We start from the raw sequence: 26,619 nt of genomic DNA, 5'->3' as shown, positions 1-26,619 counted from the left end.
ACACTGAATATTTTTCAACACGCTGAAAAGTAACATACAACACATGGCAGACAGTGAACGCCTGGTGCTTTCCGCTGTGTGTGCGTGTGCGTGTACGTGGGAGTGATTGGAACAGTCAAGGCTGCTTCTAACATTTAAAGAAAAAAATAGTGCACTCGAGTCAAACCTGAGTGCATCTCACACACACACAAAGTGAATGACATCATATGATTGGCTAAATCTCTCCCTCGGGTGCCAGCACTGCTCCAAGTCGAGCTCTCCATCACGGCTCCTGTCCAGAGGGTCGTAGAACAACTATCAAAGTGTCACTTGCAACAGTTTAATGGGGACGACGTGAGCAGATGTGGTTCAGGGAGAATTCGCAACTCGGTCGCCGTCTAGTGGACATCTATGTAAACTGCATGAATTTAAAAAAAAGGAATTTTCCACACTTGTGAATTTAAAAAAAAAAGGGAATTTTCCACACTTGGAGTACTTTTTTTTAGTCTGCTACAAAGTCATGACGTAAGTCATTACTGTAATGCATAGTGTGCAAGTGGTTGACTTAATGTACACAGATGTGATTTAAAAAATAGTTTTGATGGACACATAATTAAATCGACAGGGCACTCCCCTTACAAGAATAAAGCGAGGGTCCCATGACAGTAAACACAGGGCTCGTTGTTCTGAGTCACCAGTTTAACGCTGTAATTGCTGCCCTATTATTTGTCCACGCGCGCAAGTACTTGCTAGCAGATGACTAAACAGACCATTCGTTTGGTCTTGTTTTGAAAGAGACACAAATTTTAAACAGTTCCCGGGTGTCTAAATGCCACTAAGAATCAAGAATTGCGGATTTATCATCCTCAAGTTTTTTTTCAACGGCTGAAATCAGCCCATCAATTCTGGGGTGTGTGTACACAAGTACGACTTTGCATAAGCATGTCAAACAAGGGCAGAACTGGTTTTCAGCACAGAAGTTTAGCTTTTAAGAAGAATTTAAATTAATATACATTTTTGTTGGGCTGGGGGTGAGTTCCAACCGAGCCTCATGAAGACCAGCAATCATATTTTCACTGTTGGATGAAGCACTTCGGCACTAAATCACACAATTAAATTTATCAATTATTGTAGCTGATCCATAGATATGGCGCATGCAATGAGTCGACACATTTGTCAAAACGAATATATGCATGCGAAGGGTGCTTCAACTTGAAAATGTTTCTGTTTTCACCACACATACAGTTGTCTGGGTTCCAGACACAAACTACGGCATTTCTAGATCAGGGAACGGCTCAAAGCTGCAAGCGTGAAGTTCAAACACCAAAAACTTACTGTCTCTTTGTGTTGCAAGCAATTGCCGCTGCCACAAGACATGCTGGAAGCCCAACGCGAGTGACTCGAGATTTGGCCAGCATTCGTATGAGGAAATACAGTAAATAAAGCAAGAGCCAATTGCGGACAAATTTGAACTTGTGACCAACCAGTCATTTTGGCACCAATAGGCTCTGTGGGCAACATTCATGTACATTGCATTGTATTGAAGGAAACGCACACCCTGGTCTTGTCAATTGACTTATTTCTTTTTCTTCTGCCAGCCTACACAATAAATTGGGACACAACCACTCTGATAGACTCAAATTAAGTCTACAGCATTCATAAGATGTAAAGACCAAATTCAGGCATCAGTCACTCACTAAATGAGCAATATACATTGTGACCAGAGGTAACGTGCCATTGCTCAAATGGTTTGTGTTTGACAGCATATATGGACTTTCACCTTCTTCAGTGAGTGAAAAAAAAGCAAGTGCTAGAAGGGAGCGAAAAGAAAGTCATAAAACAGGTACAATTATAGCAGCGGTGTTGCCAAAACTTTTTGCGAATGAGCCACTTGGGCTGCTGACAAGCCTTATTAGTTCAGATAAAGCCCCGACAGCATGTGCATTCGGGAGACAGTTATAGCACTAACAAGCTCTGTGGCTTCATCATCCAAAACCTACTTTGCAGAGGTTTTCAGATCCCCGACATCCTGTTCCGAGTCATCAGTGAGGAAGAAGAGCGCAGTTGCACCTATGTGCGTTTATAGGACTATCCATCTATTTATATGGCCTTGAGTCTGCCACATAAAAGATGATGAATCAAAATGGCTGGTGGGATTTCTTAAGAATGGAGTGACATTTCCTATAAAGAATAATGCATTAAGTGCACTTACTACAAAAACATTGTTTCACATCAAACATGGACCAACATGAATCATTGCTAAACCTTTGTGATTTATGATCTGTACAATCACAGAGCACTTTCTTAATCAACACTAATGAAGACCTCAACATGATAAGGTTCGACAAAGAAATCAGATGGAGTGAGGATCCCACAAACGCAGACTTGAACTACGAGACAACAAGGTTGAGTTACAGGAAAAAAAGAAAGAATGACAAAGTGTAAGGAGGCAGCAAAGAACCGGGAAAATCCAATCTGAACCAAAGGCGCTTATAAAAGGCAAGGAAAATTCGAACTCAGAAAATACACAAAACGACAAGGTTTAACAAGCAATACTTACATGAAACAGGAGCTACAATGAAGATGACTTGTAGAAAATCTCTCTTGATCCGCAAAAAAGATGAATAATCCAGCAGAGACTTGGCGACGACTTGATTGGGAACAAAGCACAGGTGCACCACTAACGAGACACACCCTTCACCGTGCTGAAAAACAAAACAAAGAGAGAGCCAAAACATGACACAACGGTGTCTCCTATTAAGGTGTAAAATGTACATACATTTTGAAGTAGGAGGTCAAAATCTGTCATTGAAAATAAATACTTGTAAACACATCCTCACAAGTACAAAATTAGACAAAGAAGTACAGTATTGTGACCATCAACACCAGAAGCCTTCCTAGCAACACATTCCACAAACATGGCCGCCAATGTTACTCGGAAAGCATAATTGGCAATCGCAAGTGTATAAGGAGGGCAGTACAATTTCTAGATTAATCTTTTATGTGCAACACGTTTTCATGAACGCATTAACATTCAGTGGCAACCCTCCCAGTCACAAAGTACATTTGGCATCTATTGCCATCAATGGCAGTGGGTGAGTTTTAAAGTACGTTTTTATTTTCCTACATTCGAGTGCACAGTTAATGTTGAAAGTGTCATTAACGTTATACTGCCTAATGACAAATATATGATGAAAAACAAGATGTCAAACCCACAAACGTCATCAGTCCCTCAGAGAACAAAAAATAATTTTCTTCACGAAAGCAAACAGCAATATATTCTACTCTAAAAAATAAGTCAATACAAAACAGCGGAAGCGTGGACCCTGGAACTCTCTAAAAAACTGACGGCTATCGACAATGCTGTTTTTTGACACTTGCAATTTAAGGATGCAGAAAACAAGATACGACATCAGCAGCGTTTTCTACATAATCTATAGATAATGTTTACTTACTTTATCTTCATAGTTGGTGGGCTTCACCCCGTCTCTTCCTGTCAAGTGGCCGGTGTAATGCGCAAATCAATACCCCATGACATTACGGAGGAAAACGCAGCCGGGCACATGTTGACAATCACTCATTCGGTCACACCTATAAAAAAACGTAGTCTTCACTGGCCCGATAGTGAATTATTTTGGAATGTGGAAGGAAGTCGGAGTACCTGCAGAAAACCTAAGCAAAGACGGTGGGTAACGTGTTAAGTCCAAACGAGAAGGTCCAAGCCAAGATTTGAACATCAGAACCGCGAGGCGGATGTGATGCAACTGTGATCGTTAGCTAAGTCTTATGGGAGCACAGAAGAGGCTTTGAGACAGTCAGATGGCCACATTTTATTAATCTGCCAAAGGTGACAAGTTCAAACAACAACAAAAGCTCTGAATGCTGCCATTTTCAATTGTGTCGCAATATTGTTAGCTGCAAGCAATAGTAAACCAGCAGTCATCAGCGTTACTTTCAAAATAAAACACAAATTAAGGACTTCAGTGCCCAGGATGAGTCGTGTACCTGAAGAGCGACAAATAAGCTTAGAACAATATTTTCTGTGCCTTGCCATATTTCGCAATACTTGAAAAATAAGTTACTTGTAAGCGTTCGATTCAATTATGTACAAATACTTAAACAGAAAGGAAACAGGCTTCTTATTGAGGGGGGTGGGGGGGGGCGGGTGGGGTGGGGTGGGGGGGAACATTCACTTCAATAGCTCCAGACATATCACCATGGGAAACGACTCAAATGATTCAAGCTGTATCGCGTCAATAAGACCGAGCAGTGCGAGGGCTGCAGCAGAAGGGAGAAAAAAATGACACTGGAGGAATAAGTTGACGTGTAAAATATGTGGGACCACTCGCAGGCAGGAGGAGCCCATCAAATTGCTTTCAATAACGTATCAAATAAAACGGCGCTTATAATTTTTCTTATATAGCCAAGTGGACAAAAGCATAAAAGAAATCTGGAGTGTAATTGTGCTTTTAAGTGTATTGAGTCGCAAGCACTATGCCGTAGAGGCGCGCCGTTGTAAATTATCCAATCCCACTGAATTTGCCCGATGATTATTTATTTCAAAGTATTTTTCCTTTCATCTCTCTGACAGAGTGACAGGCAGAACAACTTCATGCTCTCAACTAAACGGCAGAAGGTGCAATTACCTGTACCATATTGCCAATCAAACGACAAAATACCTTTGTGTTCAACCAAAAAGGCACAGATTTCACACAGTACATTTGTGATGACATTTAATGAAACAAATTACCACCATTTCAATAATCACAGTTTGTTGCATTTTTTTGTGTTTAATTTGGTGGTGTGCGATGAGATATTTCTGATGTGCCTTGGCCCAGTAAAGGGTTGAGGAAGTTGGTAAACAAGAAATCTGTATCGCACCAGGCACCTTCCACTAACTACAAATGTATATTAGCTGTTAAATCATTGCCATGTCAGCAAATATGATGAGATCCCTAACGAGAAATAAAAATGAATAGTCTGAATTTTGTTACTGTGACCCAAAATAAGAACTGCACTGCGGTGGATGAAATGTACTATAAATAGTGGGATAATGTGCGCTGCACACACACACACACACACACACGCACACACGAAATGGAACCTAAAAATGAAATGTGAAATTGCACAAAAATGTCTTCCGCCATCCAGTGTTTTTTTAGCGATGGATGCCATCCCTTTCAACCTCAGCCACCGGCTCGTGTGTTCTCCTTCCTCCACCCCCCTTTGGGTTGCTCGCCGGCTCCCACCACTAAAAACCTCTCCAGCGCTTCTCTCCCGAACGCCTCCATCTCATCCTCCAGGTCGCTGTCTTCCTCGCCGTCCCCTTCCACCATGTCTTCCAGAATATCCGACACGTCCTTGACGAACTTGCGGAAGTTGACTCGGTCGTGCACGAACATGCCATCCTGGAAGAACTCGGAGGTGAGTTTTCGCAGCTGGTCCCTCTTGGCGGAGTCCACGCCAGCCTGCTCGGCCTTGGCCAGGTAAGCGTGGAGGATGGACTCGAAGTGGGGGTGGGAAACGGGATGAAGGCCCTCGGCCTGGGCGCAGGCCTCCTGCGAGTGGCAGTGCTGTGGCTGTTTGGGCTTCCTGTGGAGGCGCTTCCTCTGTTGGGTCCAGTAGTCGGTGGAATTGACGGCGGATTGTCGGTGCCCGGGAGGCGACGTCTTCCTCTCGGCCCACAAGTTCTCCTCATGATGGTGGCCGGCGATTTTGTGCTTGTGCCAGTTGGACTTGTCCCCTTTCAACTCACTGCTGTCCTCTTTCCTCTTCTGTCCGTCTCCGTTCTTCCTGCGCTCCTTATCACCTTTTCCATGATGACTCCACTGCTTCCCGTCATCAGTCTTACCGGCGTGTTTTTTGGCGTCCTCCGCGTGTTTCCTCTCCCCTCCTTTTCCTTTTTCACCATTGTTGCTCTTCCAGCTCTTGTCTTTGCCGTGTCCCTCGATGCTATTTTTCCCTTTCTGCTTCCACTTGTCCTTCATTTTGTGCATCTCGCCTTCGTCTTTTTGCCACTCCTTCTCCCCCTCTCCTCTCCATTGCTTCTCGTGCTTGGCCTTCTTCCACTCTTTCCTCTCCATCTTCTCGGCCTGCTCCTTCTTCACATCTCGCTCCTTCCACGTCTTCCCCTCGTCCCCTCTGCTCTCCCGCTTCAAGTCTTTCTCTTCCTTGCGCTTTCCTTCCCCCTCCTTCACATCGTCGTACTTTCCCTGCTTGCGTTTCTCACCATCTGCCTGCTTCCGCTCTGTTCCGCCGCTCTCTTTGCGTGCCTTCCATTCGTTTTTCTCCCTCTCTTTGTTTTCCCCCAGGTCATGTTTCTCCTTCCCTTCTTTCTCACGCTTGCCGTTCTGTTTTCTGTCTGCTGGCTGACCACTTGGGGGCACTGCAGATGAAGAAGTATATCAGAAAAGAATAATTGCTCCAAACCTTCCAACTATCCGTCCTGCGCACCTGTCAACTTACTGACGGTGGATCTCAAAGTTTCGAGTTCATGCTGAAGCGTCGGCAGCGTTTCTAGCTCCTTCCTCAGCATCTCGTTCTCTTTCGTAAGGACAGGAAGAGATGCCACTTCGGACTTCAATCTGTTATTTTCCTCCTGCCAGCGCATCCGCGTCATTTCGCCCTCGGCCGCTTGCCCCTCGGCTGCTTTCAGTTGTTCTTTCTGTGCCTGGTTGCGATGGAAAAATCAGCATGTCACAAATGTGGTTATGGAACGGTGGTCAACGGTGAGTGGAAAAACTCGACTTGAAGAAATGTGGACGTGCAAGACTGATTTAGTGTGTTCACTTAAATTTTGCATGGATGTGTGAAATGGATGGCTTTCGCAAGTTAGGGCCACTCTTAATGCTTCATGGACAGTCCATTGTTGGGAAAGGTTGTAAAAAAACAAACAAACAAAAAAAGTCTGTCGTCGTAAAAGTCTGTTTTGGGGCAGGAAGTGTTTGTTCGCAGAAGTTAACAAAAGCAAAGCTTTTGTGCAACACTCACACAGGCTGTGAGGATATGACCCAAGGACACGGTAGCTGATGCAAGCAGAAAGGATTGAGGAGAGCAATCCAGGCGCCAATCAAGCTGCTAGACTCCGTTTTTTAATTTTTTTTTTTTAAGAGAGCTGCCTTCACGCAGATGTTCTGCAGCCACATTGCTTTACAGTGGGTGGCGCCTTTGTCCATTAAGTTTATGCTCAAAATGCCCGCAAGCTTTCACTCTTGTCCGCAAAGCGTTCAGAAAAAAAAGAGGGACAGAGTGTGATGTGGCAACATTTTGCTTATATGGCTGACTGTCAGAGCAAGCCAAAAAAAAAAAAAAAAAAAACAAGACTCCAAACTGAACTGAGTCTGCAAAGCCACACAGATCACAGGAGGGGAAAGTACGGCCTAAAAGTTCACTAAATGGCATTATCTCGGTTCAAAAAGCGACAGATTAGTAAATATGACGAGTTTAAATTGCTTACCTTGAATAATAATTGTTACCTAATAACAAGCAAATTGTGCCCCAACGGTTGCATTTGACAACGCTATGAATCAAGTGTATACTGTCGTTTACAGAAAAAAAGCAACCAATAATCAGTCATACTTTTGACACAGGCCTCTAAATTTCCCCATTGTGGGACGAATAAAGGATATCTTATCTTAAATAACAATTTCATTTTTTTGTGAACTACGGAAGAAATCTACTTATGGTCTTGCTAAGGCAGGGGTGACAAACTCATTTTTGTCGTGGGACACATTTTAGTTAACATTGCCTGCATTACCCTTGGTGGACCGTTATGACTGAAACCAAATTTTAAAAAGTCAATAATCCGGTTTATTCAACTCAAGTTTAAGTTACTGTAATGAGGAGTTTGGTAACAAGGAAATGCTTACAGTAGCTTTGATTTATTAGATATGAGAATTTGAAAATTTATTGGTCCAGATTTTAGCAAGCATCATGGAAGTTGAAATGTTTGATTTGCTTTCGCGGGCCACATAAAATGATATGGCGGGCCAGATCTGTGCCCCGGGCCTTGAGTTTGACACCTGTGTGCCAAGGTATCAGATTGGATCTGGTCTAGACTGACACCAAAAATCAAGACGCTCAACTGGACAAAAAATGTACAGTACAGTAGCTTTACAGCTTGCCACATTTTGACAAAACCCACAATGTCAACGAAGCGTTCTGTATAGTATTTCTCAAAAAACTGTCCATTGTTTTTAAGAAAACACACACACACCTCAAGTTGAGCTTGCAACAAAGAAATTTGCTGGTCTCCTTTGGCTAATTTGGTGAGAAGTTCAGAGTTTTCAGCATCTACTGGGGGTGAAAGAGCCTCTGGATGAAGCCACTCCTATGACAAATCCAAAAACACACACACACACACAATCTGCTCAGAGAATAGGGAAAGTGGGGAAGAGGGCATGTGCAATGAATACAAATCAAATGAGAGCAACAGAAGAGAAGAAATGAGCTTCAGACTGACCTGTCTTCCTGGTTCTTCTGAATCGCTCAGTTCCCTTGTACTGTAGACACTCTCTGAAAGTCATTGCACAGGATGAATAAAAAAGACGTGCATCTGTTATTGCTCATACGTGAAGATAAACAACGTGGACATAAATTAGTGAGGCAACGGTTTGGCTTCCGTTGTTTAACTCCATTTGGTGGATGTAATGAGCAGCGTCCTCTTTCAAGAGGATTTATGACACGGCTCTTGGTTGCTCTGCGTGCCTCTTAGCGTGCGGAGACAATAATGAATAAAAATAAAGCCTACCCTCATCCAGGTCCATGAAAACACCTGCAGGTTATAGCACATGTTATCGAGCAGCTCATGGTCTTCCAACACGGCCTGAAGCGCATGTGGGGTCACCTACCGGAGAACAAGATGGTACCGAGTGCAACTAGGATGACGGCGCCCAGGATACATTTGTTCAGAGAGAACATGTTGTCATCTTCCCTCTTCCGTGGCAGCTGGAATTCTTCTTCCTCTCCTTCCTCTTCCTCATCTATCCTCCCAATTCGCTCCAGAGAGGCCAGTAGGCGCTTCCTCTCGGACTCGGTGTCCTTGGCCCGCTCTTCATCCGATTCTGGTTGCTCCGAGGAGTCTGGAGGGGAATGAGATACCGTTTGCATTTCAAACGCCGAGATGGAGACTAAAAGCCATGGGAACAACAACAAAAATAAATCAATAAGCCTATCGCAGCCATCTTCAGGCAGTAGGCGGGGGACACCCTGAACCGGTTGCCAGCCAATTGCAGGGCACACAGAGATAAACAACCATCCGTGCTCGCAGTCAGACATAGGGACAAGTTGGAGTGTTCAATCAGTCTGCCATGCATGTTTTTGGAATGTGGGAGGAAAACTGGAGTACCCGGAGAAAACCCACCCAGGCCCGGGGAGAACATACAAACTCCACACAGGGAGGCCGGAGCTGGAATTGAACCTGTGAGGCGGAAGTGCTAACCAGTCGAGCACCGGGCCACCGCGTTCTGACCCATCTGCCTCAGTTTTTGCCATTTCTCTGTACACCCACTCCTATCCCAAGTTCAGCAAATAAACTCCCTTTGGTCTCTTTGGTCATACCTGGGTGTTTAGAAAGAAGGTCTGACTCCAGCCCTTCCTGTTTGAGGCCTTCCTCCCACGTTCCGTCATGCCTCTCTTCTTGCTGCGTCAGCTCCGCACCTCCCAGAGTCTCTGCGCTCATCGGCGAGCCCGAGGGCTCGTCAGGGGACGGGGTGACGTGGCTCAGGGAGTCGGAGAAGGCGTCTTGGTTCGGGTTGTCGGGTGCAACCTCTGACTGCACCTCGCCAGGAGGAATGGGGGCATCGATTACAGAGGAAGGCAGGGAAGGGGGACGTTCTGTGATGGAGTCGTCACTTGGGTCTGCTTTTCTCTCTTCTGCATCCTGATTCAAAAGAATCGCGTCATCGCAAGGCTAAACGCGTACAAGCACTGTTGCTAAATTCAAGTACATGAGACGATTTGAAATGACATGACAAAAGTTCAATACGTGGCACGTTAGTTACTTTTTTAACATTCTTATCAGGCAAGGGTAAGAAGAAATAGTAAAACTGAAAAAAAAACCCCACCTATCATAACCACCTGTGTTGACTTTGGTAACAAGTGACGACTCTTATAGTGACGCTAACCACTTTGAATGCGTGTCTGCATCCTTCCTCTGCCCATGTGGTGTGTATTGTTCATGGTGAGGAAAAAAAAACCCTTATTGAGGTTGGCTCACGATTTTGAAATGTGTTGCAAAAAAAGCTTGACTTGACAAAAGAAAATAATGAAACTCGCACATGGCACTACTCTTTGATTCCGTGGCATAGGTTGCGCTAAAGTGACCGCAAAAACACAGTGTGTCTACACCATGTCTTTATTTTTTGCGACTTTAGATACATCTAATTCGCAGCGAAAAACTGATTTTTAAAATCTTATGCGCAATGAACCTTTCATGACCTGTCAGTGCATTTGTTCACTGACCTGGTGGTTGTCCACCGAGAGACTCGATGTAGAGTCGGCACCCTCTGGTGGCTGGTTGCTTGGTTCAAAAACTGGCTCATCATTAAGACAAAAACACAAAAAAAGATTTGAACGGGAAGTAACCAACATCTATAATTTAAACATTTTTCTACCTATTCCTTATAAGGAAGCGACAGGTGCCATTAGATCATTGTGTCAGTATGCAAATAATGATGAAGAGAAACCTTGTACATGATGCTTCGTCTGTTCCTCCAGTGGCCTCACAGTTTCAGCAACGGTCTCCTGGTAGGATATGCACATTAAAAAAAAAAACACACACACTGATCTGTATATGTCTAACCTGATAATATGTAATTTGACAGGAAGTGGCTATCACAGATAAGTGAGAGCAGAGAAAGGAGTATAAAAACTACAGCATAGTCAAGTGACCTAAAATAAAGCGTAACTGGGTCGAGTGTTTTTTTTTTCTGTGTTCTCTCAAACCTGCCCTTTAATTGCGGCGTTGAGGTGACTTGACAGTACCTCAGGACTAACGATGGTCCAGCTGCTGTTAGCGCTGTTGCCGCCAGACATGGCCCCTTTGACGCTTTGCGCTTGTGTCCTGCGACAAACGGAGACATCGTGACCAACGGGCCACCACTGAACGATATCAACTGAAACAATCTGGCACGGGATGGATGAGGCCAGACGAGACGAGAGTGTTTGTGAGCTCTGCGCGAAAACACATTTAGTTTGTTTGTGCAGCGCTGGGACAAAGTGTCCAACAGGAAACCAAACGACACGAAGAACCCAACAGTTAGGTCGAGAGGTCGTAGGACGACGACAGTGTTCTAATTTTGCCTTTATATATCTCACGACAATAGATGTGAAATGAACAGCCGAAGTCCAGAATATTCCTGTCATTGTTAACATTTACAATCAAGAGCCACATCTCTGCGCAAATAATTGAAAATAAAAAGCCACGGTGACCTGAAAGAATAGTAAAAATACGTGACCAAAAAAATAGAAAATCCAACAACGTGAAATTCTTGAGAGAAGAAACAAAGTCAGCATGTTATCACATTAATGGAAAGTATAGACTACAATCATGATCCAAAGCATACCACATCATGCATCCAACATGCTGGAGGCATTGTTTGGACATGGAAACATACAGTTTGGCTGATACTGCAACATGCTCACTGTGACTATTGTCAACGTAACATGATGACTCGTGAGGTGTATACGACAATATGCTGTTCACAGCTAAGCTAATACTACTAACCCGATAAGACCGATCTAAAGTGACCATGATAATATTGTAAAAACAACATTTTTCTGAAGGCACGGACTCTTGAAAATTTTTCAAATAGATTGACGTCAGGCTTCCATGCCTGACGTCAATCTATTTGAGCATTTTCACTTACAGAACACAAAAGAGTAGGCCCCTTCTGAGAGGACGATTACGAGATGGTCAACTCCATGCACTTCAGACACTCAGTGACTAAAAAAAGGGCATGATCAAGTATTGAAAATGACGCTTTAATGCCTGTAAATAAGCCATTGGTATGCCACTAAGGAGGTGATGTTTTTGGAGGAATAGAGAGGAAAAACGAAGAGAGATGCCCCACCTGCGCACGGCGGGGAGAGAGAGTAGAGGCAAAGTGTGAGCTACACGGAGAAATAAATAGAAAACTTATTGCCCAAATACTTCTGGACCGAATTGGACATATGACTGATTGAGGGGGAAAAAAAAAAGAGTTAATTGACAGAGTTGAATACAGCGCTCAGAGAGCATTGAACATCTCATTCTTCCGACGTCCTCCCTCTTGCCCACCCTTAACTTGACAGCGCGAAAAGGTTGAACGCATTTACATCCTCTATTAATACACAAGCAAGATTTGAATACTTTCCCCGAAACCTCACCCAGCCACTGTCAACAATAAAGAGCAACCGTCGTGTGCCGTCACCAGTTTGCAGTACATGTGTGTGCACAGGAAGTGGTTTTTTCCCAGGGGCCATTTAGTTTTGCCATGAGTGGTTTGTGTGTGTTGTGGGAGTTCAGTCACCCTGGCTTTTGACAAGCAAGGGGAAATGTTTGGCCCGAGGCTCGGGTAACTAAGGCCGGCCCGCGCGGCGAAGACAACAGAATGGGCTGAATCGGCATTTCAACATCACTAGGCGCTTCATTGTGGCAACCAAAAGTCGCAACTAAATATAGTGGAAACACTAAAGAGGTCCGACACCATTTGTTCCACGGCGCTGTGGTAAAATTGCCTTTAATTTAGCTTTATTTTTTCCCCCCATAGATATCAATTCAATTATCAATCTGTAAAATAGCTTCTTAAAAATGAATAGGCAACATTTCAGTGTCTTAACTGGAACTCGGAGTGGCCCTGAATTCATTTTTTGCACGGTGAGCATTTGGGTGGCACATCCACCTCACATTGCAGAATTTGATTTTGGTTCCGGCCTTCCTGTGTGGAGATGGCATGTTTTCCCCGTGCCTGCATGGGTTTTCCCCGGGTACTCCGGTTTCATCCCACATTCCCAAAACATGCATAGCAGATTAATGGAACGCTCAACGGTGGCCAACCAGTTGACTGCGATTAAATGGTCCCAAGTCAATCGGGGGGGGGGGGGGGGGGGGTGTTTGTGTGTCTGTGTGCGTGTTATTAATATTATATCGCTTTTTGTTAGTGTACATTACACACTATGCGTCATATCAGTTTCACAAAAAAGTAATTCTTTTACAAAATAAAGTAGCAGGTCACTTTTAACCTACGGTGACGCGTGACCTCCATTACCGGAAGTTGTTAGCGGTGAGCAGTCTGCAATTGCAGAATGCTATCAGAGCCGTTGCAACGTTTTTCAAATAACGACATTTTTAAACTTTGAGCTCTTGCACTTAACGGTTTGCTGCACAGGAGTTTTGTGTTATCTTTGAATGAAGATGTATATGTGAGAAAGCCCTTTGCACAGGGGAAAAATAAAATCACAGGATGTGGTTATATTTGTGGTTTCTTTCAAACCTTTGGAGTTGAGGAGTGTATATTTTATATGCAATTAAAAAGACATATCCACATTTTATCACTTATCTAAAATGGCATTTTAGTCATCCATCTGGATAGGAAGTGTGTGGTCCTATGTGGCCCCCAGTAGTGCTGATGAAAGGTTGCGACTCCTTTCAACATTAAACATTTTCCCCACGTTTGGGAAAATTCAAGTGCATTTTTGCAATATTTTGAATTACATCCACTTTGTACGGTACCTTAGACTTCATTTTTCCATATTATATGGCTCTTTCTTTCATGAACACATCACAACCCAAATTCTCCCGACACATTTTCTTTCCTGCACTTTTCAATTTAGGTCTCCTCTCCCACGAGAAACTAGCCCGAGGTCCGAGGAGTATTGTGGAGCGTATAGTGGGACAGCTTACATAGATAATCGCTAAATATAGCTTTTAGGAGATTGACTGCAGTCAGGAGAGAGGGAGAACATGAAGGAAAGCAGAAGACAGCTGGATTAGTCCAAAGATTTACCAGCTGCTAGCTTTCAGTTGCTTATGGTTCATGACGCATAGGAAGTCTTGAACTTGGATTTTACCATGCTTTAACAAGCACAGTTAAAGTATTGTGGTTCCTTGACAAGTGAAGGCAGCGAGCAAGAAAGAACTACCAAAAAAGGTCAGGACTTCGACGCAGGCTGAGCCATCATTTTGACAACATTGTGGGCCTGACGGCTTTGCAAAACAATTTGTTCCATATGAATTAATACCAGTTCAATGCATATGTCTGTCAAATGTTAGTTTTAAAACTTTTTTTTTTGGCTGTACAGGCAAACATAGGAAATGTCATAAAAATGTCTATGGATACAAAAAAAAGACCAGGCCGACTTATTTATTGCAGCAAAGAATTGCACGAGGAGCCAGGATTAATACGCTATGAGCCTCCTCCGTCTTTTAAAAATTATTAGTTATTTTGGTTATTACCACATTTTTCCCTCTCGTAAAATCTCACGAGATCTGTCCTATTCTCGCGTGGTGAGAGTAGAGGCTTCTAGTGGGAGGTGAGCATCACGCACAAACAAATTAGACACTAGCGGTTACTTTTGGGGGGGAAAAACGCCATAAACGTCGAAATAGAGACAAATAAATTGAACACAAAACTCCAATACACGCTCGGAATGAATTGATTCAACTTATATACAAGTGAGGAGCGAAGCAAATCATGATCGTATGTCAAGGAAGAGTCTAGCAAACAAATACGACGGAACAAACAACCATAGAACTAACGTTTTAGTTTATTAAATCAACCACCACAGTTCTTCTTACCTTCTTTCACTTGACTTTATCCAAGCGGCTTTACACGGTGCTAGTTCCGAGGTCGCCTTCAGTCTTCCTTTCCATCCAACTCGAGAACTGTTAGTTCAGAAGAACATGCCTTCAGAACCCGGACAGGCAGCAGGCCCTCTTGTCCAATCACAGACGAGATTTTATGAAGTCCCGCCTCTTCTCCTCCGGAACGGCCAATCGCAGTGAGTCCTCGCTCCGAGTGTGTTTGGGGAAGTTTTCAGGTTGATTGACACTTGGCAGGTGACGCTGTCTACAATGCAGCTTGCTCACCGGCAAATATAAATATGAATTCTATACTACTTAGCACATTTACGTAAGTCACTCAAAAAGGCTCCCGAAGAAACCTGGAATACCCTGTCAACTAAAGCATACAGTAGTTTGTAGTAGTTGAAAAACAATAATGCAAACATAGAAGGTAAATGATTCCACTGATGAAGTCGTTTATTCTGATCAAGGAGTCCCCACACAGTCACAATCATGAGCTCCACATCAGCAAGCTTGTAAATGTGTCCAGGGAAAAACCAACAGCATCCTACAAAAGGGAAACAGGAATAGATTATTAATATTAATGGGTTCATTTAAGATAGGGGGAGTTAAATTCAAAGGAATGTAAGTTATGTATCATTTTTGTCACGAATTAGACAAAGGCAAACAGGAGGAGAGGATTGTAATGAGTGGGGTTATCAAATAAAACAAAAATGAATTCAGAATTTCATTCTAACTATACTACAATAATGAAATTAAAATATTATTGAAAATTTAAATTTGAAAACTTGTTTTAGAATAATGTGTATTTGATGTATTTTATAACATTTAATACGTGTTTTCTCACTTTTATTTACGTAAGTTAGTTACATTTAAGATAAGAATTTAATACTAGCAAAAAATGTAAAAGATTTTCAATGAATGCTTTTATAACATTTTTACTTGACTGTATTCAAAAATAAAGAGATAAAATGTTATTTGGTTAAAAAAACTATTTGTGGTATTAAAGAATGATCATCAACATTATATTCTTATTTACATCTGTGTAAATCTTAAATTACATTTTTTAGAAAAACTAAAATGTAAAATGTGAATCTGTTTTTGTTTAATATTCATTTTTTTCAGTTAAAACGCAAATAATGTGAACATCGAGTAAAATGGACATATTAATTTAATTGTCATTTTATTGATGCAGTTCACTGTACTGAAGACTTAGTTAACACTGTTTACGATTTAATGCTATTTTACGAATATGAACATTGGATCACAGTTCTTGCAATTAATTGTACGGTACTTGCATTTCACTTTTCCTTTTTTGTTCTAATGATGTTGTTCTACTTCTTCCTTTCATAACTTTGCTGCTGTGAATCTGTAATTTCTCCATTGCGAGACTAATAAAGGTTTTCTTAATCTTAAAACAATAAAATGAAAATTTGAGCTTCCTTGGGAGTTTGTCATACTTGCCTTTGTTTTTGAAGCATCTCTTGCCTCTGTTTAAATAGCAAAAGACAAAAATCACTCCAACTGCATCGTGCCGACTCCATCAACTTTGTTCTAGTCCAGTATCTCCTTGATGCACCAGCAGCAAAGCAGGAAGTAGAGGCACTCCTTCAGCGACTGCACAAATCCGTAGGCTGCGTTCCCTCCGAGCAAGTTCTTTCCGCGGCCGAGACCCATTGCCATTTCTCTCAGCTGCTGCCCTAGAGAGGATGAAGAAGACGAAGATGCAGGCATGGCCTGGGGAAGAGGACGCTGAGGATGCATGGCTCCGGGCAGGAACGGGGTCAAGGAGTGAATGAAATGGGAAGCGATCTCTGACAGGTGGGGCAGGATTGGACTCATGCAAGTGCTGGTGCACTTCCTTCCCGGTCCTCGTACGCAGTCCTTCTTCTCGACTCTTCTGCTTGTTTACTGTATGTCCTTCCACGCCATCTCTCCTTGTCCACTGACAACACCCCTGAATCAGCACCGTACTGTTAAAAGCTCTTCACAAAGAGGAGAGTTCCAGTGCATGACAGTTCCATGCAAGGCTTTGTTGAGGACAGTGTGACAGGCCAATTGATGATGCATTCTAGCAGCTTGGGTTTGGGGGGCGGGGGGGGGGGGATGCAAGGGAGAATAATGCTGTAAATTCATTTTTCTTTGTTGTGACATGCAGGATAGCCAGTTTTCACAATAGCAAAATCTAAAATGTTTAGTTCAATTGCCCAATTTAAAATTGTACCCAAGCTTATGACCTTTATTTTTCATTCTTAGTCGGTAGCTTTGGGCATTCACCATTTTGGATTCCTCAGACACCAGCTTGTTATCAAAATAAAACAAGATCAATTGAAGAAAACTGTATCAAAAAGTTTCTTCATGAGTCTTCCTTTATACAGTACTAAAAATGCTGTAATATATATGCCAGGCCAGTAGTTGGCGATGTCACGGCATTCTGATTCATGTTGCGCTCGTGGAAAATTACCATTAATTAAAAAAATCCGCCCATTCTCATCCATCTCAGGAGGGGCGACCTTTTTTGTGTAGACGAAAAATTACATCAGAGTGTTTTGACTTGACTTCCATTTTATAAACAGCCCTGTTTAGCTTTCGTGACTTTACAAGCAGGAATTCAAAAGTGCTACCAAAATCAATGAATAATATATGCATTTATTTATATATGCAATCTAGACTTTCAGTTACAGATGTAAACATATATTTTCCCTATGGACAAGTATTAAAACAAAAACACATTTAAAAAAATCTAATCACCTGTGTACAATTGTTTTTTGGGAGGAACATTTGGCTTTTTTTTCCCAAAGACACAAATCATCAAGTCACATTGTCACCACCACCGACACACATACAAAAAAACATCCCCACCTTACTAAATGTAAAAAATTATTTTGTAATCATGCAACAAAGGCAGCTGTGATGGACACAAAACCACTTGACGAATGGTGCGGGTCTACTATCGCAGCCTGGACCTAAAGCAGTGCGTGTGTGCGTCCAGGCAGGTACAGTTTGAGCTACCACAGGTACAGTTTGAGCTACCGTGTGACAAAAAACAAACAAAAAAAAATCCCTTCTCAAATATCAACACGTTCCACCTCTCCATCTAAAGCTCCCTGTGAGCTACTCATCAGGTTCGTAAAATAGTCAAGGTTATTTCCTGATGCTCAGGAAATCCCCCACCCCACCCCCCCCCGCCACCCTCCCCCCAAAAATAACAGGTGACATCAAGTATCTGTGACTGTACAAGCTAGCTCATTGCATGCATCAGAAGCAATTGCCATCACTGGAACAGCATGTTTACCGACATGCGCTTTTTTTTCATGTCTCTTGTGACTGCATTGAAGAAACAAGGCACAAAGAGATTGCAAAACAACTAGAACATGAACCGCTGACGGCGGCGATGACAACAGCGGACCGTGGAGTGACATTTGGCTTTCTGGTTCCTTCTGTTAAAAAGAAACAAATCACACTCTAGTATACATCTAGTCCGAATGACACGTGCAGCATTGGCAAAAATCCATCGCGTTACCTTTACATTCTTGTCTGCAGATTTACACGGGAGCCAATAGATTGTCAACGCAGACATACAGTGGAACCTCCAATATCCTAAACGTCGGGTGGCTTTTTTGCATAAAATGGGTCAGCATCTAAATTAGTGATTCTCATCATTGGGTCAAATTCTGCTTAATTACTGACAACAAACGATGTCTCTTTGTTGTTCGCCTTTGCCAATGAAGTAGTGACAGGCAGAACAATTAAATGCTCCTCAAAGTCTTACCAAGTGTGATACGAACAAGAAATGGCTGCACGGTACAATGAATTGCATCCATCTATCCAATTTCTAGAGGGCGGTTTTCTCATATGGGTTGTGAGCTGGAGACTATTCTAGCTGACTTTGGGTGCGAGTCAGGGTACATCCTGGCCTGGTCACACACACCAGTTGTATAGGGTCCATATACATAAACAAGTGTTCACCTCACATTCATACCTATGGTCAATTTAAATGACGCCAACATACATGGTCTTGGAATGTGCGTACTCGGCGAGGAAAACAAAACATGCATATATGTGCAGAACATGCAGATATGCTAACAGGGATGTTTGAATTATTCAGTGAAGGGACCATTATTCATTTTGTCTGTGCGGAGTTGATTGTGGTGGAACATTCAGATACGGATCCTCCCATCACATTCAAAACGACAGAACAGCCATTTTATTTTTTGGCCTCGGTAAGGTCACGGGTTAGGTGGAGCCTGCGAGGGTACATGCACACCCTGTTCTGGTCGCCAGCCAATCATGTATAGACAAAAACGTCCAAACATAAGAGACAATTTTGAACCCAACATGATTTTTTTTGCAGGATGCAGAAGATGGAAGAACATGCAAAGTCCACATAGCAAGACTGGAGCCAAGATTGGAACCCAGAATCTCTCAACTGTGAGGCAGACATGCCAACCATAGCGCACTGTGCTGCCCACAATCAACAACACAATTTTCAGTGAATAAGTAGATGCGAATGTAACTGCACTATAAAGTGCACTAGGCGACTGTATTCCCAGTTCTGTTCCCTCCATTGCTGGACTCAATACATTGAGAATTCAGTTTTTGACTTCTTTTCATACTTGCTGTGATTGTCACCGAGGTTCTATGTTCGACCACGTAAACCATTCATATTATTGGAGGTTCCACTGTATTCTCGTGTCTAGTAACCGAAAAGCATCTCCACTCATTATTACTAAGCTCTCTGGTGACATCATTGCACAATTATCTACGGGTGATGCATCCAAGATCACGATACAAAATACATTTGGAAATATGCATTGCGTTGTTGCTAATTAGACTCCCCGCGCAAATCCTCTGCTGTTCTTTGGCATGACAGGTGTTGTGTAATCACTCCTAGTCCAGTATGTCGCGAGAAAAAAAAATCATAAAAAGAAAGATTTTTTTTTAAACAAAATGAACATGATCATTGGCATAGCAGTCCCAGTTTTGCATACATGCTTTTCCCCCCCATTTTTTACAATTTCAACAGTCCATAAGGGGGGGGGGGGGGAGTGGTTAGGGTCTTCAAGGCTGCTTTTGAAGTTTTTTTGAATTTGTACACACACATACATACATATATACACCCACACACACACACATATATATATATATATATATATGCATAAATAAAATAAAACAAAGCTTGTTTTTCTGCCCAGCAACACGTTCAAGGATGGAAATCACAATGAAAGCATGCAAGTTCATGTTCTATTCATGCTGCTATTTTCCACGTTCCTTTTTGTTTTTTTGAATGATTACAAATTAAGACCTGTTTTCCATGGTTGACTTCTTTTGAAGTTGCATTTAGTTTCCTGGACTTTGCTCCCTGCTTCACGGTAGACTGTGGAGACGATGCAGCAGTGCTTCAGGGTCGCTTGCCAGATAATTGGGACTGCAGTTCACAGTTTGGTTTTACAACAGCAGCATGTCAGAGATTTTGCACACCTTTATTTTCCTTTTTTTTCTTCTTTTGGTGTTGTTGTGTGTATTCCTGTGGTTGTATTTGGTGGAGCCGAATATGTTTGTTTGTTTTTTTTCTTTCAGGCTCGGCGCTCCACCGGCTGTTGCAGACACACTTCACTTCCCGCCGAAACGATGGGGAGTCTGTTGTCCATGTGGTAACTGATCAGGTGACTCACGCTCTCGAACCGATGGTCTTTTGTACGAACCTGTGAGCACATAACATATGTTGGTGAATCTACATCTTTCATATCCTGGCAAATTTGAGAAGTTAGTCATTTTCACAGGATGTGTTCTGGCCGCAAATGACCAATCGCAAAACCCAGTGAAAATGTGTATTCATGAAAATACTCCACATTTGCATTCTTTTCACATTTAAAATTGATTTATCGCCTTCATAGTGAGGAAAACCAAACCTCTGCACTATTCCAAAGGACCTTGTTACTGCATGCACTGTATTGCAATCTACTGAAAATGTGAAGCGCTTGTTCTATCACAGCCATTTATTGGCAGCATGTCGTACACATGCAGGTGTCATGTTGCTCTTCAATTTGTGCTTCGAATGCCAAAATGTTGGCGAAATATTTATTTTTGATGCACACTGCCGTAACTGTTGTCCCCGAAAGGGTTTATTTGGAACTGCATGCAAGATTCCCGTGTTTCCCTCGGGACTCACCACTCCCTCCGGGTCGACGAGGAGCAGGTGTTTGGGCTGACCGCCCTGCTGCCCCGTGAGCACGTACTGCCCCGGCGTGGTTCCCGACTCCCGCACTAGAAAGTCTCCATCGCGGCCCAGCAGCCTCTCCGCCTCCCTGCGACTTAAACTGCCATGGAACCAAGTCTCGCACTGTAGCTGCTCCACCAGAGGGGGCGCTGCTGTCACGGAGCCCCCGAGGGCATCATCAAATGGCTCTTTAAAGACAATTGGGATTTATGCTTGTATTAGGAGGACAAGATGTATTGACTCCATTTACAATTTTTTTAATGTATTTTCTGGCACTATTCACGAGATGTGGAAATCTAAGTGGGATGGTAAAAGGTGCCTTTAAGTCAGACTTTCGGTCTGTCCTTAAACGTGTAGAATATCCATTACCAGCTGTATGTTCAGTATCATTTGATTATGCGTCCCATAGTTGATTGATTTACTATTTTGGCATAAACATCCTTGAAAGTAGCAATTTTATCTTGAACAAATGCGTAAATAAAATAAAGAAATTATGTCATATCCATTTTGTACAATTACTTTGAAGGTGAGTGACATATAGTAAGTGCTGTGGTTCGAGTAAAGAGTAACTTACTCATGTCGAAAGCATCTCTGTGAGTGTTTCCATTGGCGGCAACTGGGGGGCGGGGCTTATCCACATTGACGTAAGAAGGGTCATCAAACATCTCTCGCCCTCCTTCCTTGGCACCTACTAAAAAGCATGCGCTTAAATTTAGCTTATGCTTCGTATATTTCATCTTTCACTCTTCATTCTGCATCTGAATGATAACCTTGGCACACGCCATCTGCTGCCTCAAGGGCAAAAGGAGCTCACCTGGCAGAGGTGGCAGAGGCTGCTTGTGAATGTCATTCTGACCAGGTTGTCCATAAGGCTGTAAACACACACACACACGCGCACACACACACACACACCAGAAATGATTTACAGTATAGACATTTACAATTGTCCCGTATCTGCAGAATGTTTGCCTTTGGCCAGTTAAAAGGATGAAACAGTCAACTGTGATGTGCTGATATTAAACAGAGTCTGTTACGCTTGCTTTACAATCGATTATGCTCTTATCTCTAAAACGCAGAACCGCCAGGATCCGTGTTGCATGTGAAAGCAATGCATGGATGCATAAATCTTGTTTGTCTCACCAGTGTAGCTCCCGGACGTGGTCTCATGTCAACCAGACCACCAGGGGGAGGCTGTTTACCGGGGAAGTTATTGTAGTATGGGACGTCAGGCAGGAGGGCGGCCTCGTCGTCCTCTTCCTCCCATGCAGAGCCATCGAACGGAGCCATTCTGATGTAGAGAGTGGCGACCAAAACAGAAAAATGATGAGATTGCATCCAAACTGGAGGGCCATCCAATTATCATGCGCGCATGAGTACCTGTCATGAGGCGTGACGAGTTTGGGTGGGTTTTTTAAGTACTGTTTGAAGCGCAGTTCAAAGGCCTGGCCGATGGTGCTGATGACTTCCTGGGCTAAACCCTCAGCGCATTCTAGAATGTGACATGCTGCAAGGCAGGTCGAGAAAGATGGGCATTTACTCAAATATTATAGATACCTTCCACAAACACCCTGGTAGGGCAACAGTCAAGGACACTTAATTAAAGAACTTGGTTTACTGTGCCAACGTTTCTCAAACTGTGTCCTCCACTCTAATAGACGCTATGACTCAATTAGCCACAGGATACGAAACAGTAGCTGGTGCTATACTGAAGCACTTGGGCAAGTCATCGTTTGTGTCGTTGTGTATCGGAAAGATTTAAAGTGACAGAATTGAATTGAATACAACGTTATTGTCAAATGTGTTGCATGCGTAACATACAACACAGATGAAATTTCTTCCATCTCAAGAAAAAAACAAGACAATGACAATGTTGCTGCTTTTGCTCACCCCTTTGGTTGACTGGGTCTTTGGCCACATATGCTACGTACTCAGCCGTGTCCTGAGAGAGAAAGGCAGAGACGATTAGGGGGGCGACTGGGGTGTAGGATTGCGAGATCGATATAGGAAAAAGAAGAAAGGCTGACAAGAAGAAAGACCAAGCCGCAGCCGTTTCGAGTTGTAGCAGGAGTTAGGAAAAACACAACACAGAGCTGAAAGAGAGATAAGCGGGAGTAATAATAAGATCAAGAAGGAGACCGGCGAGGCGGTGGTGGGGTGAGTGGTAATCATTGGAATAGAAGATGACAGAAAGAAGCAGGAAGGACGGATATGCAGGCTGGGTTGGAGGAAGACGGAAAAAGGCCAGTGAGAGAGATGTGAACTCGGAGAAGGGGCTCGGGTGACTCACTGGGTCTCCTCCAGAGGCGAAGGAGATGGACTGCATGTGATGATTGGCGATTATCTGTGGAGCAAAAAGGGAAGAGGACGAGGAGGCAGACAGACAGAGAGACAGAGAGAGAGAGGCGGATGACATGAGGGACGGCGGATGAGAGCATGTGGATGACGAGACAAATGTGGAGTTGTTACTGGCACACGCGCTTGGTTTTTCCATCACGCGAGTGCCATGAACTGCAGCGGGGCTAAAGATGCTTAGGGCAACACGAGGGACATTGTTTCAACAGTTTACAACAAAAGTGGAGATCGGATCAATAACAGCATTAACACTTGACAATATTCTCAGCTCTAGAGGCCAATTTTGCGAATGGGTGGCCTGTTTGCGTTAAAAAGTACAGGCTGGACTACTTTCTACCATCTCTCCATTGGAAAACAAGAATACAGACTAGAACAAGAGCTGCAAAAATAGTTGTCTGTGGAAATTGTCATTGATAGGAATTGTAGGACAGTCTTTGTGGGGGGAAAATAAGATCTTGCAGCATAATTACTGTTCCAACAAGCACATTTATTAAACTCTTTTGTGGGACTGCGCATCATTTCCAGCATAGCTTTTAAAGGCAACACCCCCTGCGTGCGTTGAGCAATTAAAAAAAACAGACTTGTTTTACATTTGGTTACAATTGGAAATTGGAACATAGGAAATCGTTTCGCTACGAGCAATGAAAAGTGAAGAAAATCCCATTTACGTAGCAGACGCTAACATAAATAGCATGTAGATGAAGCAGTATGGCTAATTGTGGGGGGTGAAAATGACCCGCAAATGGCACATTTTTTCATTGAGATGAAAACAATATTTGCGCCTCCAATATTATTGAGTATATTTACCGTAATAACGTACCGTTTGTTTTTTGTACTTGTGTATAATGCAGACTCCCCATTTGATGGTATCCTTTATTACCAGAGTGAATCACATGAATGAATAAAGATTTAAAACTTACCAATAAAGTGTAAAGGCTTTTATATCCTTGTAAATAAAAATAAAATGAAATACATAAATGAATTAAGCTATTTTCCCATACCTATGATGTAGATCATTCCAAGTCTTTTTAAAATCATGTTTTGGAAATTCTTGTACTTGCACTGCACAGTACACACTTTTAGTAAGCAATTAAAAAAATGTTTTAAAATCTCTTTAACTGTGTTTCAATTCCAGTATGTGAAGCATATTGTGTTACATTGTGTATGAAATGCGCTATAAATCAACAATTCCATTTCCCCCCCTTTTAAAACCAAGGCACTGGTTCGGTACTGGTAAAAAAAAAAAAAAAAAAAAAAAAAGAAGATAAAATTTATCTTAAAATTGTGCTATTATAAATGTAGATAATAAATGTACAAATGTTTAATGATGGTGACAGTTTTGAACAACAATGATGCTCAGCAGCATCGCTGAACTGTTGTGTTGAGCTTCAAATGTTGCACTGTAGGCCAGGACTTGAATTCATATTTGGAATTTACACACAAAGAGCCCTTGACTGAGGAAGCACGCCCACGTTACCTGCCCAACGTTGGCGTTTCCCTCTGGAATTTGACCTGAAGATGTTAAATATTGCCACTGTGCTATAATTTGCATGTTATCTCTCACGTTACGCAAACCCTGTTCATCCTTTGCGCTTGCAACACCCACTGGATGGAGGCCGGAGAGAAATGTGTCAATTCTAGTATTATCACTCGGATGTAACGTATTTGCTTTTTTTTCTGTCTCTGATAAAACATGGGATTACTGCAGTGTGCGCAATCGCAGACGCTGCCAAACAGAGATTCTGTCCCACCTGTTTGCAGTCCGATTCCAGCAGGTTGAGGCTGCTTGTGGAGATGGTGAGGCTGATTGTCATGCCAGCAAACTGCAGGTTGCTCTTGCCGAGAATAGACGTGAGGCAGCGTGAGGACGGCTGCAAAGGAGTGAAAATGGAAATAAACAAACATGTTCTAAGAGCGTGAGTCACCGGCCTTTTTGAAGAGCCCGATTCATTCAAAGGGCCCTAGTTTGATTCACACTTCTGAAATAAAGGTAGGAAACAAACACCAATATACAACACGTGATTGATTTCTATTTTTCTCTGCAAAAGTGTTTACATTTACAAATGATTTCTTCTTCAACATTCCTATAAAACCACAAACTCCCATCACCGCTGTGCTCCTTCGAGAACAGGCCTACAAGTGACTCATGTGGTCCTTGGGGGGCCATCTGGTGTCCGCGAGCAACATTTGGTGATCGTTGGCTTAGAGCCGGGGTCGGCGGCAACACGCGGCTCCAGAGCCGCATGCGGCTCTTTAGCGAGATCTGGTGGCTCCATGGAGCTTTATAAAAAATTTTGAAAATGGAAAAAGATTTTGATAGGAGGCTAACGTAGCTCAAATAGATATAGATACATGTTGCAGCTCCGAAAAAGGAGAGCTGTGGTGTTAGTTTTTAAACACATACACTTTATTTATGCTTTTAACAGTCTCGACAAACACAGAGACGTCTGCCTTCTCTCTTCTCGTTCAACTCGAGAGGCGTTCAAAGACAGCCTCCGAAAAACGGAAATTAACGATCAATTCATTGACACCAAGAAAAGCGAATATAATGCACCAAAACAGAAGATCAAGCGAGGAAATCACAAAATAAATTCTATGGGGGCGTTTGTGAACACACAACAAAGGAGTGAATAACAAACAATTCTGAGACAGTCCAGTCTCCTACACACATACAGCATGTGTTTCCTTCATTGTAAGTTTTATAGAAGGCTTTTATAATTTTTGCGGCTCCAGACATTTTTTTTCTGTCCTATACGGCTCTTTCAACATTTTGGGTTGCCGACCCCTGGCTTCGAGGTTAAAAAAAAAAAGGTCTCAGCATATCTGCGTAAGAAACCCGCATGTGTGGAAGTGCTCGTGGCTGGGGTGAAGGCGGGAGAGAACAGCTGCAATTGTGAAATCGATCCTGTCTGCTCGGTAAGGCCAACTGTGGCCCATGAGCAGCAGACAGGACGATCCACAAAGGCCTGGACAAGAACATCACACACACTCACGCACACACGCAAACACACACACACAGATACATTGAACACCAGGACTATTGAGCCAGCCAGTTCCTGAAAAGAATCTTGGGATAGGACTCACATGCCGAGCTGAAATAACCAGAAATTACAGAGACCTTTTAGAGTAGCTAGATTTTAGAATTGTGTCAGTTATGCTCTGTGACGGGCAAGGCATTCCTTGGTCAAACAGTGCTATGGCATGGGGCCAGTGAACATAGCCACCTGTCTGCTTTTTGTTTGACAAGAATACCGAGCAGAGACCAGCTGTTGGAGCTTAACACTGG

The 26,619-nt window shown here is 42.8% G+C and overlaps 3 protein-coding genes across 8 annotated transcripts in view; all 3 read right to left on the bottom strand.

Annotated features, from left to right (window-relative positions):
* Nucleotides 1-3,796: 3,796 nt before the first annotated feature.
* On the bottom strand, nucleotides 3,797-14,883 carry pbxip1b (pre-B-cell leukemia homeobox interacting protein 1b). Of its 2 annotated transcripts, none has more exons than XM_052066182.1 (11): nucleotides 14,744-14,883; nucleotides 10,963-11,033; nucleotides 10,665-10,722; nucleotides 10,441-10,511; nucleotides 9,538-9,859; nucleotides 8,829-9,059; nucleotides 8,729-8,752; nucleotides 8,441-8,493; nucleotides 8,195-8,308; nucleotides 6,433-6,649; nucleotides 3,797-6,364 (listed from the first exon to the last, which is right to left on the bottom strand). In XM_052066182.1, the coding sequence occupies exons 2-11, from the start codon at nucleotides 11,011-11,013 to the stop codon at nucleotides 5,166-5,168; spliced, it is 2,340 nt and encodes a 779-aa protein (XP_051922142.1). In that variant the 5' UTR covers nucleotides 11,014-11,033; nucleotides 14,744-14,883; the 3' UTR covers nucleotides 3,797-5,165. The 2 variants fall into 2 exon arrangements, with proteins under 2 accessions (XP_051922142.1, XP_051922143.1); XM_052066183.1 differs by having other exon boundaries at nucleotides 6,445-6,649.
* Nucleotides 14,884-15,196: 313 nt separating this feature from the next.
* On the bottom strand, nucleotides 15,197-16,680 carry lenep (lens epithelial protein). Its single transcript, XM_052066246.1, has 2 exons — nucleotides 16,250-16,680; nucleotides 15,197-15,308 (listed from the first exon to the last, which is right to left on the bottom strand). Exon 1 carries the CDS (start codon nucleotides 16,601-16,603, stop codon nucleotides 16,316-16,318), a length of 288 nt encoding a protein of 95 aa, XP_051922206.1. The 5' UTR covers nucleotides 16,604-16,680; the 3' UTR covers nucleotides 15,197-15,308; nucleotides 16,250-16,315.
* A 3,353-nt stretch (nucleotides 16,681-20,033) lies between these two features.
* The window catches only part of shc1 (SHC (Src homology 2 domain containing) transforming protein 1), a 24,449-nt gene continuing 17,863 nt past the window's right edge, over nucleotides 20,034-26,619 (bottom strand). For 3 of the 5 annotated variants that reach the window (XM_052066195.1, XM_052066196.1, XM_052066192.1), the window contains 9 exons: nucleotides 25,085-25,204; nucleotides 23,269-23,322; nucleotides 22,869-22,920; nucleotides 22,359-22,485; nucleotides 22,122-22,269; nucleotides 21,796-21,853; nucleotides 21,556-21,672; nucleotides 20,934-21,169; nucleotides 20,034-20,466 (listed from right to left, as the gene is read on the bottom strand). In XM_052066195.1, the coding sequence (XP_051922155.1) occupies nucleotides 20,338-20,466; nucleotides 20,934-21,169; nucleotides 21,556-21,672; nucleotides 21,796-21,853; nucleotides 22,122-22,269; nucleotides 22,359-22,485; nucleotides 22,869-22,920; nucleotides 23,269-23,322; nucleotides 25,085-25,204 (1,041 nt within the window). In that variant the 3' untranslated portion in view covers nucleotides 20,034-20,337. The remainder of the gene's footprint in view (nucleotides 20,467-20,933; nucleotides 21,170-21,555; nucleotides 21,673-21,795; nucleotides 21,854-22,121; nucleotides 22,270-22,358; nucleotides 22,486-22,868; nucleotides 22,921-23,268; nucleotides 23,323-25,084; nucleotides 25,205-26,619) is intronic. The other 2 variants (XM_052066193.1, XM_052066194.1) reach the window with 2 other exon arrangements.

This window comes from Hippocampus zosterae, chromosome 5, assembly GCF_025434085.1.
Source record: "Hippocampus zosterae strain Florida chromosome 5, ASM2543408v3, whole genome shotgun sequence".
In the NCBI taxonomy this organism is placed as follows: Eukaryota; Metazoa; Chordata; class Actinopteri; order Syngnathiformes; family Syngnathidae; genus Hippocampus; species Hippocampus zosterae.
Note: the sequence above shows the minus strand (reverse complement) of the source record. Positions and strands in the feature narration are given on the sequence as shown.

Excerpts from the sequence above, each read along its gene's own strand:
- lenep (XM_052066246.1), bottom strand. The coding sequence starts at position 16,603 with ATGAGTCCAATCCTGCCCCACCTGTCAGAGATCGCTTCCCATTTCATT.
- pbxip1b (XM_052066182.1), bottom strand. The coding sequence starts at position 11,013 with ATGTCTGGCGGCAACAGCGCTAACAGCAGCTGGACCATCGTTAGTCCT. Across the intron at positions 9,860-10,440 it reads TCTCGGTGGACAACCACCAG|GATGCAGAAGAGAGAAAAGC; the intron begins GTCAGTGAACAA and ends CTTTTGAATCAG. Across the intron at positions 6,650-8,194 it reads TGTTGCAAGCTCAACTTGAG|GCACAGAAAGAACAACTGAA; the intron begins GTGTGTGTGTGT and ends CATCGCAACCAG.